The following is a 13,014-nucleotide window of genomic DNA, read 5'->3' as shown; positions in this document are numbered from 1 at the left end:
TTATTGTTTGCAAGCCGCTTTGGGATTCGTCCGAACGAAAATTGGCATAGAAATGCAATCAATCAAATCAATCAACCATTCTGCAAGAAAAGAGTGTCTACCCAGGCAGCAGAATCGGATGGTGGAATGAATGAATGGCCTGCACCACCTCAGACTGTAAAATGGAGAGGACTACATTGTTTTCAAATGCTACTCTGCATGAAACTCCCTCTGCAGAGAGAAAACCAGCCTAGGCAAATGCTAGAACCAGGCTGTCCTATGTCTAGCTTTCATCTTGCAGAGAAATCCATCAAATCAAATCAAAATCCAACCTGTCATGAAATTCTTGAGAGGACCCACGGCTCTGGAAAAGGCTAAAAAGATAAAAGGTAAAGGACCCCTGGACGGTTAAGTCCAGTCAAGAGAGATTAAGGAGTTGCGGCGCTCAACTCGCTTTCAGGCCGAGGGAGCCGGCGTTTGTCCACAAGCAGCTTTCCAGGTCATGTGGCTAGCAGGACTAAACCACTTCTAGAGCAACGGAAACACCGTGACAGAAACCAGAGTGCATGGAAATGCTGTATACCTTCTCGGCGCAGCAGTACTTATTTATCTACTTGCACTGGTGTGCTTTCAAACTGCTAGGTTGGCAGGAGCTGGGACAGAGCAACGGGAGCTCACTCCATCGTGGGGATTCAAACCACCGATCTTCCAATCAGCAAGCCCAAGAGGCTCAGTGGTTTAGACCACAGTGCCACCGTGTCCCTGACTGGAAAAGGCTAGGGCTTTTTGTGGCAAAGGTAAAGGTAAAGGTACCCCTGCCTGAACGGGCCAGTCTTGACAGACTCTGGGGTTTGTGCGCCCATCTCACTCTATTGGCCGGGGGCCAGCGCTGTCCGGAGACACTTCCGGGTCACGTGGCCAGCGTGACAAAGCTGCATCTGGCGAGCCAGCACAGCACACGGAACGCCGTTTACCTTCCCGCTGGTAAGCGGTACCTATTTATCTACTTGCACCCGGGGGTGCTTTCGAACTGCTAGGTTGGCAGGCGCTGGGACCGAGCAGCGGGAGCGCACCCCGCCGCGGGGATTCGAACCGCCGACCTTTCGATCGGCAAGCCCTAGGCGCTGAGGCTTTTACCCACAGCGCCACCCGCGTCCCCTTGGTTTGTGGCAAACCAAGTGGCAAACCAAAACGTGGAAGTCTAAATAACAACACCCCATAAACAAAGGGAAGGCCAAACCTCCCACTAGGTCTGAGCAATGTAGCGATACAAAACTGGTATCGGGAGAGGGGATGAGGCAGTGTTGTAACTTACCTGATTGTCTGTGCCGACATCAATACACACAGGGAGGCACTTGTCGGGTTGTATTCCAGCACATGCTGTGTATAAGCAGAGCTTGCCAACAGGAATCCCCATCCCATACACACCCAGATCACCAAGGCCCAATATCCGTTCTCCATCTGTGACGACAACAGCCTTGAAGGCACAAGGGGGAAATTAACTTCAGGCACACGGGTAAAAGATGGAAGAGGTACAGTATAAATCTCTACAGTCTTTCTTTTCTGGTAGGTAAGAATGTTTAGGCTGAAGAAGCAATTGTTTTCCTAATTAGGATAGGGATACTAGGAGTACCTGGCAAGCTGCTGCGCTATAGACAAATCAGTTTGTTCCCCTTTCCCAGAGAATCCTGAAACCCTTAGATCAGGAGTGAGGAGGAGGAACCAAGAAATTTCTCAGCTCCCTGACTAAACCACAGGCAAAAGAGGGGACGATGAGATGCCACTTTGAGATTGCAAAGAGGTGGGGGTTGCACAAATAAAAACAAGAATAGACTTGGATTGCCTTGGATTGGGGAACAGGTGGACATGCGTGTGGGATGTGATACGTAAGTAGCAGTCAAGTCCAACATTCCTTGTTTTCCTAGAGAATACGTGCAGGGGAATGTTTGGTCCAGCCAGTCGAAAACTTCCTGTTTCCTCCTGGCATGGACCATCCTTCCTCTTGCATGTGACTAGAGGTGGGCATGACCTTACCTGTCTAGGTAACAAACGGACAAGGCACGCAACACACCTTCTATTTTTTACTTCTTCTGTCGTTGGAGCAGCTCTTTTTAGCTAGAAATGCTCTGTTGGCTTTCTGCCAACAGAGGACACTGGAATTATCCCCATATGGGATAGATCGACAGGTATATACTTTGTAACTAAGTCTGCCTTCAGGAATCCAACTGTGAACTGATGATGTGAGTAAACTTCTTTTACAGTGGTACCTCGGGTTAAGAACTTAATTTGTTCTGGAGGTCTGTTCTTAACCTGAAACTGTTCTTAACCTGAGGTACCACTTTAGCTAATGGGGCCTCCCGCTGCCACTGTGCCACCGCCGCACGATTTCTGTTCTCATCCTGAAGCAAAGTTCTTAACCCGAGGTACTATTTCTGAGTTGGTGGAGTCTGTAACCTGAAGTGTCTGTAACCTGAAATGTCTGTAACCCAAGGTACCACTGTATATACTTTACACAAGATTGTGGCGTGTTCATTCTTTTAAGAGGGATATAAGGGAACTTACCAGGAACCTAATATTGAGAGGTTTAAACAAGCCTGCAACCAGCTATCTGCTGTGCGTTTAAAAGGGGAATGTAAAACTCTGCTGTTATAGAACTTGCTAGCGCAAGTTTTGAAGGATATTAATAAACAATATATCCTCTCCTGCCTCCCTGAACATTCCCACAATGCACACACATTTTAGAAAGCTCTGTCAATTGTAGAGAAGCAAGACTTCCGGCGAGGCAACATGGCGGCTGCAACAGCAGAGAAGAGCTCCTGAAGCCAGCCAGAGTAAAAGGCTCTGTCTGGCCACCCCAGGTCTGCTGCCGCCAGCACCGCCAGCGGAGAGAAATTGGGGGTGCCCAGGCATCTATCCAAGGAGCCAAAACACCCCCCCACGACTTAGATTGAGCCGGAAAGGCACCCGACCACCCCCCCCCAACAGCGGAGAGGAGCTCCAGAACCGGGAGGACAGTGGAGCCAACGCGGAGAGGGAGAAAGAAAGGGGGAGAGAGGAAGAAAAAGAAAGAAAAAGGAGCCCCAAACTTGCCGCTGCCGCCCCCATCTCTGCCAGGGAGAAGGCAGAGGAGAGGTACGTGAGCACGGGAAGGCAGAAAAGGCTCCGAAAAAACAACACGTGGCCGAGCCCCACCGGGAAACACAGAGAAGCCGCATAACAAAGGAGAAACTACCTCTTTTTTTTTCCTTCCCTTTTTTTTTAAACCCCTTTCCTTTTTTTAACCCCTTCCTCCCCTCCCTCCCTCCTTAATATATATATATACCTTTTTTATCCCTCCCCCCATATACCTACTTTTATCTCTTTTCCTTTTAAAAGAGGGTCCACTGCTGCTGCAGCCACCCTTCATTTGAATCTTTACCACTGATATTACTGTACTATCTCTCCCCTATTTTTCAACTCTTTCTGTCTCTCCCTCTCCCTTCTCTTTTACTCCAATCTCCCCTCTTCCCCCGCCTCCCCCCTTCTTCTTTCTCTCTTCTTCTTCCCTTTCTTCTCCCTCCACCCTTTACATATAGCCTATTTGTCTGTTTCTGAGCGCACTCCCAACCCCAACTTCCACCTTAACTGGACCCCAATACCCCTTTGGGGCATATACAACCCCCTCCTAACACATATTTCCCCTGGCCCCACCCCTCCAATCTCTTGCATCTCTACCTGCTAACCCCCCTCCCTTTATGTGAACTGTCTGTCCATTAGTCTACCCATCTCTGCTTGCCTGCCCCCCCCCGCCTCGGCGGCACCGCTGGGGCATCTGCAGAAGCCCTAAAGAAGTTCTTAAAACACAGACTAGAAGTGACACAAATGACCACCTAATCAAAACGCTCTGTAGAAGCCACCAACCAACAAAGCCTGATCAGCTCAGCAACCCAACAATACCCAGGAATCACCACTGCCACAACTCCTAACCACCACACGCCCTACCCCAAGAGGACGCCAAGCCAACCTCAAACCAAAATCAGGGAGACCAAGACGACACCAACCAGGGAGATGGCAAACAATGCTAAGACGGTAACTCCCCTTCAAGACGATGACCACCCAATAACGAAACGAGATCTGAGGGAAATGGAAGCAAGACTAGAAGAAACACTGAAAGCCACAATGGCTCCCATGCAGGTACTAATCAACAATCTAACCTCCAAAGTGGAAGCTCTAGAGAACAAGAACCAAATGCAAGAAAGAATAATAGAGCAATACCGGGAAGAGAATGCACGTGTGAACAAGAAACTGGACGAACTGGTAAACCAAATGGAAGCAGAACACAGAGAGATGAAAATTAAGCAAGCCGACCTTGAAGACCGCAATAGACGTTGTAACATCCGCTTCCGCAACTTTCCTGAAAAAACAGAGGAGAAAAGCCCAGCAGACCTAATTATACGCTGGCTGAAAAACACAGTCCCAAGCCTGAAACTTGAGGCAGATGACTTGGAGAGGGCTCACAGAGCCCTAAAACCTATGCCAAAACCCAGCGCCCCCCCAAGAGACATCATTGTATGCTTCACACGCTACAAAAAGAAGGAAGAGGTGTGGCACCACCTCAAAAACTCAACCAACCTTCGATATGGAGAAACCCCTATTCTGGCCTTACAGGACCTATCTCAGGATACCCTAAACCGGAGGAAAAGCCTGCGCCCATGCACCCAGCGTCTCCAACAAGCAGGGATCAAATACCGATGGGGCTTCCCCTTCCGCCTCATTGTAACAACCAATACAACGCAACACATGGCTACCAACATACCTGAGGCCCTGCAACTACTAAAGAACCTTGAACTCGACCTCCCACCGGAATGGCAACCGACAAACCCACCAAGTGACAGCCCCAACCACGAGGAAACAACAGCAAACAACTGGACAACGGTACAGAAGACAAAGAAACAACAGAAGCGGCACAACAACGAAAACCAATACAGGCAAGCATCATGCTCAAAACCGTCCCGCCGGCCATACGACACAAGAAACCAGACCAAGATTAACCAAACCAATTCATCGCAGATGGACAACCCTACAACAACAACAACCCCAGCTGAATGAAGCAACCAGGAAAAACCACAAACTGAAGGACTGGTGATTCCCCCCCTTTCCCCCCTCTCCCCCCCCAAAAAAACCCATAGATTTAGTTAACACCATCAACATCCCCCCCCAGCCCCGCACCCCCACAGGAATCCCCACCCCAACACCAGTCCAGACGACCTCAACCACATTCCCCATCACCCACACCTTCAACACCCCCATACTCCATACTAGGGAAAAACAACTCCTCCAACCTTAATAACACAACCCACAATCAGGCTAAAATCTGATACCCAACCAGCACTATGGTGGCACCAGAGCGTACCAACATCCACATCCCCACCCCAACACACCAACAATGTTGCTCATAACATTGGCAACATTGCTCATGAACCTTATACCTGACAGCGACGTTACAAAGTCACTTCACACTGTCTCACTGATCACCCCCTATCGCAAACAACAGGGGGGATGGCCTGTCCTTGAACACGGCCTTCCACACCAGCTGAGACCTAGGACCAACTGGCTAAATGCCAGATGGCCTAAAATACCCCAAACAAACACCTATATGACTACATATAGGAAACTCCCTACAACCTACCCCCTACTCTTTAACCCAAATCTTACTCTAATCCCATTAGCCCCCCACCCACCACACCCTAGGTCAGCGCAACCCCACTGGTCCTTTAAACAACACGAAGAGAGAGACACAAGACAACCCGAACGGGTTGGCAGGGAATCGCCCCACATAATAGATAAGCAAGATGGCTAACCTAAAAGCAATTACATTAAACGTGAGGGGGCTGGGAAACCCCATCAAAAGGAAACGCATCACCTCATACATAAACACCATGAAACCACACATCACCTTCCTACAAGAAATACACAACCCACCCAAAGGCAGCAAACTCCTGAGCGACCCCCGCTTCAGTCAACAGTGGGTCGCACGAGGCTCAGGGAAAGCTCGTGGGGTAGCCATAATACTCAGTAGAGACCTGAACTTCACTGCCACAACAGTCCTCAAGGACAAAAAAGGCAGATTCATTTTCGCTAAAGGGACACTAGATGGCAAAATCAAACTGACAATCGGCTCCATATACGCCCCAAACACGAAACAATTGGAATTCTTCCAGAAGACACTAAACAAATTCCTCTCCTTCTCTGAAGGGGAAGCAATCCTAGGAGGGGACCTCAATCTGAATATGAAAGGTATATCTCTGAAAGATATCCACCCCACAACCCCATGGGCAACCTTCCTCCGAAGGAAACCCCCAACAACCAGGAACTCTTACAAGTTACTAAAAATGCTAAAAAACAGGGGTCTCTACGACATTTGGGGTGAGCAAAACCCAGGAGACATCAGCCATACATTCCAATCGGGACGCCATGATACAGTATCCAGACTGGACAGCATTCTACTCACACAGGGTCTAATCCCCTCAGTGGAATCAACAAACATAGGTAACATTAAAATCACAGACCACGCCCCAGTAGAAGTCATTGTTAAAATAGGAGAAGGAACACAAACCACCCCATCATGGTCCTTCAGCCCCATCCTAACTACAAACAAACAAATTAGAGAGAGTCTCACAAAAACCCTCCAAAACTACTTCAAAGAAAACGATGTAAACAATATAACAACCCCCCTCCTATGGGACGCAATGAAAGCGGTCACCAGAGGAGCTTGCATAAAAGAGAAAACATTCCTTAAAAAACAAACCTCCTCAAAAATTAGCAAAACAGAACAAGACATCATAGCCCTCTCATCACGCTACAAACAAACAGGATCTAAAAAACTCCTCAAACTTATAGAACAAAAAAGGAGAGAACTAGACTCCCTAGAAATTAACAAAACAATGATCAACATTCTATACTCTAAACAACGTTTCTACGAATATGGAGGGAAAAACTCCAGATTACTAGCAAATAGATGTAGGAAAAAAGCACTCAAAACAAGAATACACTGCATCACCAAAAAAAACGGCAACATAACATTCTCCCCCGAAGAAATAACCTCAGAATTTGCAGAATTCTACTCCAACCTATACACCTCCCATAACCCACCAGAGAAGGAAATCAGAACATTTCTAGCAGGACTAAACATGCCTACCCTAACTGATGAGGAACAGGAATTCATGGACAGCCCTATCACCCCAGAGGAAATAGATGCGGTCCTCAAAAACCTGAAACCACACAAAGCCCCAGGCCCAGACGGCTTCACAGCAGAATTCTATAAGAAATTCAAAGAACCCTTGATGCCCTACATGACCCGCCTATTCAACGACATCATAAAAGGGGGCCCCATCCCCAAAACCTGGACCCACTCCAGAATAGTCTGCATCCCAAAACCACTAAAAGACAGCCTCAAAGTCGAATCATACCGCCCAATCTCACTAATAAACCAAGACTACAAGATCTTCACATCAATCTTGGCCAACCGCCTAAAAATCTTCCTACACAAGTTAATAGCCCCAGACCAGACTGGCTTTGTCCCTGGCCGCAATATAACAGACCCCATCAGGAAACTACTGAACCTGATCGAACACAGCAAGGCAACCAAACTCCCATTGACAATTATGTCCCTAGACATCCTCAAAGCCTTTGATTGCTTGGAGTGGAAATACATACTAGCAGTACTAACTAACATGAAATTTGGCCCCAACTTCCTACAAACCCTCAAACAAATATACTCCCAAGCCTCAGCACGATGCAGAACTAACAATATGGATTCTAATACTATAGCTATCCAAAGAGGCACAAAACAAGGATGCCCACTGTCTCCCTTCTTATTTATCCTGGCTCTGGAACCCCTAGCAATCCGCATCCGAGCAGCCACAGACATCAAGGGAGTGGAAATAAAAGGCAGAACCTATAAATTAGGGCTCTTTGCAGATGACCTAATGGTCACAACACCAGACCCCATAAGCACAGCACCCTCCCTAACCAGAGAACTCAACACATTTGCAATGGTGTCGGGCCTACAGGTAAATTTTACAAAGTCAGAAGCTATGTGCTTCAACACCCCTCCGCACACCCAAAAAGAACTCACGAAGGTCACCAAAATAAAACTTTGCCACACCAAGTTCAGATACCTAGGGGTACAAATAACCAGAAACCTCAATAAATTGTACCTCCACAACTACAAGCCCCTGTGGCGACAAATTAACAAAGACCTAAAGAGATGGAACAACATGAACTTCACTCTCTCAGACAAAATAGCCCTGATCAAAATGATCACACTCCCAAAACTAACCTACCTATTCCAAACCCTCCCAATCTGGATCCCTTCAACCCAACTTCGCAGTTGGCAGAGAAAACTACACTCTTTCATCTTCTCACATAAAAAACCAAGAATAAACCCCAAATATCTGCACCTCCCCACCTCAGAAGGAGGATGGGGAATCCCCAACATAGAAACATACTACAATGCCAACCAAATACGCCATATAATCCCATATATACTAGAAGATGAGACAAAACAATGGGTACACCTAGAGAGGGACACAATTGAAAACACCTGCACCACAGCATACCCACTCCTCCCAAACAAACTAAAGAAAATTCCCACAACACTTAACAGGTACACACAGACCATGCTCAAAGCATGGAAAACACAAATAGGCAAACTATCCCCAACCCCATCCCCACTAATCCCCCTGGCGTACCACCCATTATTCCACCATGCAGCACAAAACCTCAAGATAAAAACCTGGCGAACCAAAGGCTTATATCGCCTAATAGACTTTTATAAAAATAACAAACCCTTGTCAACACAAGAAATACAAGACAAACTAGAAGACACCCAAATGCCCTGGTTAACAAAACACCAACTACATGCCCTCTTAAACAACCCAACAGTAAAATCAGCAGCAACTAGGCCCCTGACAACCTTCGAAAACCTCCTCCTAACAACAAAGGGAAACGGTAAAGGGACGGTATCCGCAATATACAAAATACTACTCCAAAATCCCGCAAATCCCCTAGACGCAATCAAAAAACAATGGGAGAATGACATAGGCTATGAGATTAACCCCACTCAGTGGACCAGAATGTGGTCTAAACCCCCCTTTAAATCCATATCAACGAAAAGAAAAGAACTCACACTGAAACTCACCTACAGGTGGTACCTAACACCAAGGAAACTAGCGCTAATACACCCAGGAACCTCACCAAAATGCTGGAGAGGGTGCACCTCCACAGGCACGTACCTCCACATGTGGTGGGAGTGTCCCAAAATCCAAGTATTCTGGACAACAACCATACAAGAAATATGTAAAATAACCAAGCAAGTAATAGACATCACCCCAGAATTGGCCCTACTTAACATCTTCCAAGACAACAATGCCCATTTACACCACAAAGAACTCATAACCCACCTACTTTCAGCAGCCAGAAACACCATAACCAGACACTGGAGAGACCTGTCAGGAGTAAGCATGGACCAATGGTACCAAATAGTATGGGAAACAGCCCTACTAGAAAAATTAACTAACAAACTGAAACTGACACGGGGACAAACAGAAGAAGACGCCTTCACCCCGGTATGGCTCCCCTTTATCACATACACAGCCCAACAGGACAGTGACAATAATCCACCAACAGCATACAAATCAATATGGCTAACCTGATCCAAAACACCCACCCACCTCACCCACACACAAAAACAAAGATCACCACAGCCAATCGCAAGCAAACAATCACACCCTAGGCCAACCCCAACCTCTCTCACCACCAAAGGAACACAAGTGAACAACACAAGCAACGCTGACACCAAACTCTACATACATTAAACATAATAGAAACACCGCCACCCGACCCCACCCCTATCCATCCTCCCTCCCTCCATCCCCTCTCTTTTTTCTTTTTTCTTTTCTTCTCCCCCTAATGCCTCAACAAATGAAATGGATTTGTAAAAATGTTACATGGGAAAAAAAAAATACGAGGCACTACACTCCTGTAAAACAAGAAAATCCTGAATAAAAAAAAAAAAAAAGAAAAAAAATTGTAGAGAAGCAAGGAGATGCAAACAGTTGCCTAAATCAGTTTTCCCCCACCTGGTGGAGCCTAGCTGTTTGGCTCAAAGAGTGAGCACAGTGGGTCTCACAAAAATGGTCCTGTTTTGATGCGTTCCTAAGTTTCATACTCAGAAACCCAGAAGCGGAGGACATGTTCATCAAGACATGGCACCAGGTGGCTGTGCAATATTCATAGTTCTTGCATGACACAAATCCCTGACTGCAAGACAAATAACCCCCGGTATTTATCTATCCAGTTTCCCCATTGCTGAAAAAGCAAAGCTGGAATTAAGAGAAGCACACACATACCTTCACATCGTTTTCTGGCCAGTTATTCACAACTGATCTGATATGGCCCCTATCTGTTATGGCAATGAATAATCCTCTGCAAGAAAATAGAAACATATCACTCACTGATGCCTTCAAATCATTCCTTTTCTTTGCAGTGCGAGCTTAGCAAAGGGCACCCTCTCAATTAATAAATCAAGCTAAAGATAGTGCTTTTAAAAAAGAAGAAGACACAATGAATATTAGATTGGAATTTTGGAATGTATTATTAAAAGGTTATGGAGTTTGAAAAATGGGAAATTAATCCACCCCAACTTCAATCTGTCACATGAAATAAAATTAGACAGAACTTCATAAATCAGCAAACTAAGCTGACAGAAGTACTTAGGGTTTAGATCAAGTATAGGTCTGAACAGGGAGAGAAAGATGGGGGTGGGTGGGAACCAGTCCTAACATTCTCTTCTCCACGCTATTCTCTGCGAACAGAAATTCACAGCTGCACAAAAGGCAAAGCAGATGTTTGTCACTTGTGAGGGAAGGCAAAGTTGTCTGTTTTGCTGGGTTGAAAAGCTCACATTAGCGTCAAAGGAACAGGAGGATGAGGATTTTGGTGGAGCAAGTTGAAGACTAGAAATCAAATCAAGTAGGTAGGAAAGCTCAAAAGGATGGGGCTGAATACTGAAGGGTGCAGAGAGGTTAGCTCATAGAATATCTGCTTGCCCTCCCTGCTCGCAGACTGTCTCACCAGAGTGGTGCATGCTCTGTTTATCTCCCGCTTGGACTACTGCAATGCGCTCTACATAGGGCTACTTTTGAAGGTGACTCGGAAACTACAACTAATCCAGAATGTGGCAGCTAAACTGGTGACTGGGAGTGGCCGCCGAGGCCATATAACACCGGTCCTGAAAGACCTACATTGGCTCCTGGTATGTTTCTGAGCACAATTCAAAGTGTTGGTGCTGACCTTTAAAGCCCTAAATGGCCTCAGCCCAGTATACCTGAAGGAGCGTCTCCACTCCCATCGTTCAGCCCAGACACTGAGGTCCAGCGCCAAGGACCTTCTGGCGGTTCTCTCACTGCAAGAAGGAAGTTACAGGGAACCAGGCAGAGGGCCTTCTCAGTAGTGGCACCTGCCCTGTGGACTGCCCGCCCATCAGATATTAAGGAAATAAGTTACAACCTTTACAAGACATCTGAAGGCAACCCTGTATCGGGAAATTCTTAATGTCTAATCTTTTATATTTTTTTATGTGCTGTAAGCCGCCCAGAGTGGCTGGGGAAACCCAGCCAGATGGGTGGGGTGTAAATAACATAATCACCATTATTATTATTATTATTATTATTATTATTATTATTATTATTATCATTTCTGAATTCAACAACTGCCACTGTGAAACAGATTAGGCAATGGACTACCAAACACAAATCTAAAGGAACGATAGATGGAGAGGAAGGCTTGAGGAAAAGGGTAAACAGATAAAGTTGTCAATTTGGACAAAATTAGTCCATTATTTGGCTGCATGCTCCTGGTTTATTTTTTATACCACATGTACACAGTGCTTTATCAAGTAACATAAGCAAGCAAACAGACAGCAGCATATCTGCTCTTGAGTCACCATGGTACAGCAACTGTAAATTCTGAAAAGCTTCATTGGTTGAGACATAAAAATCAGAATATAAAAATGTTCTTACTTTGGCCTCCTAAAGATATGTCCATACTGGGAACACGCTAAGCCTACTGTTGGTGTATAAACAATTGGCATTAATTGCTCGATATCATCTTGCAATACCCTGTAGAATAGCTTCTCGTTTCTTTCCTGCATGCCCATGACATAGATGTATCTGTAAATGAAACAGTGGAGATGCAAGATTAGATTTATTTATATACCTTCCCACTAATGAGGAATACTCTGAAGCTGAAATGAAAGACGGAGAACAGTAACAAAATCATTCTTTTTTCCACCTTTTGCTTTTTAAATTTGTGGTTCTCCTGTGCTATCCTTCTCAGGGAGAAACTATTCATTTCACTTAGATGAGTATCTCTTCTCTTTAAAAACAAAAACAAAAAACACAAGCAGTGTTAAATTTCAGCAGCAGGGCAGCAAAAGGGTGGAGGGTGAGAGAAGGGAAGGGGCTGCTTAATCCTCTCCCTTCCACTCATCTTTCTGCTTCTCACCCACAGGGGAAAAGATACAAGTATTCCATATATTGTGCCCCCCCCCCCGTGGAACAAAAAGCAGCTTTTAAAGAGGAGTGAATTTTGAGCAAAAATTGCCAGAAGAGGGGGGGGGAATTAAGCGGGGTGATGCAGAAAGTATGCAGTTGGTCGAGGGAGCCGTGGACTCAAAAAGGTTGAAAACCTCTGGACACTTTGTTCATGGAGGTTACCCCTCCATAACACGCACAGACATTTCCCCTTACTTTCTAGGAGGAAAAAAGTGAGTGTTATGGTGCAAAAAATACGGTACTTCCAGTTAAGCTATTGCAGGATTTTGGACTCCAATTCAAGGTTGTTTTTACAACCGACACTAAACTTTTTGTTTTTATTTTGCATTTAACAGTTGCATTCGCTGAATGCCAAGTAACCTCTATGAACCAAGCGGTAGTTTCTTCCAAAGAAACACACACTGAATCAGGATTATGGGAAAACCTACTTAAAGGGCGG

The 13,014-nt window shown here is 45.8% G+C and overlaps 1 protein-coding gene across 1 annotated transcript in view; it reads right to left on the bottom strand.

Moving 5' to 3' along the window:
- Positions 1–13,014, bottom strand: part of ME2 (malic enzyme 2) — a 46,942-nt gene that overhangs the window by 14,813 nt on the left and 19,115 nt on the right. Inside the window, exons 4-6 of the mRNA XM_082242001.1 lie at positions 12,042–12,191; positions 10,371–10,446; positions 1,295–1,456 (exon numbers count right to left, since the gene is read on the bottom strand). Coding sequence (XP_082098127.1) covers positions 1,295–1,456; positions 10,371–10,446; positions 12,042–12,191 — 388 coding nt within the window. The remainder of the gene's footprint in view (positions 1–1,294; positions 1,457–10,370; positions 10,447–12,041; positions 12,192–13,014) is intronic.

This window comes from Podarcis vaucheri (assembly GCF_965113315.1).
Source record: "Podarcis vaucheri genome assembly, chromosome: 11".
NCBI classification, from domain to species: Eukaryota; Metazoa; Chordata; class Lepidosauria; order Squamata; family Lacertidae; genus Podarcis; species Podarcis vaucheri.
Note: the sequence above shows the minus strand (reverse complement) of the source record. Positions and strands in the feature narration are given on the sequence as shown.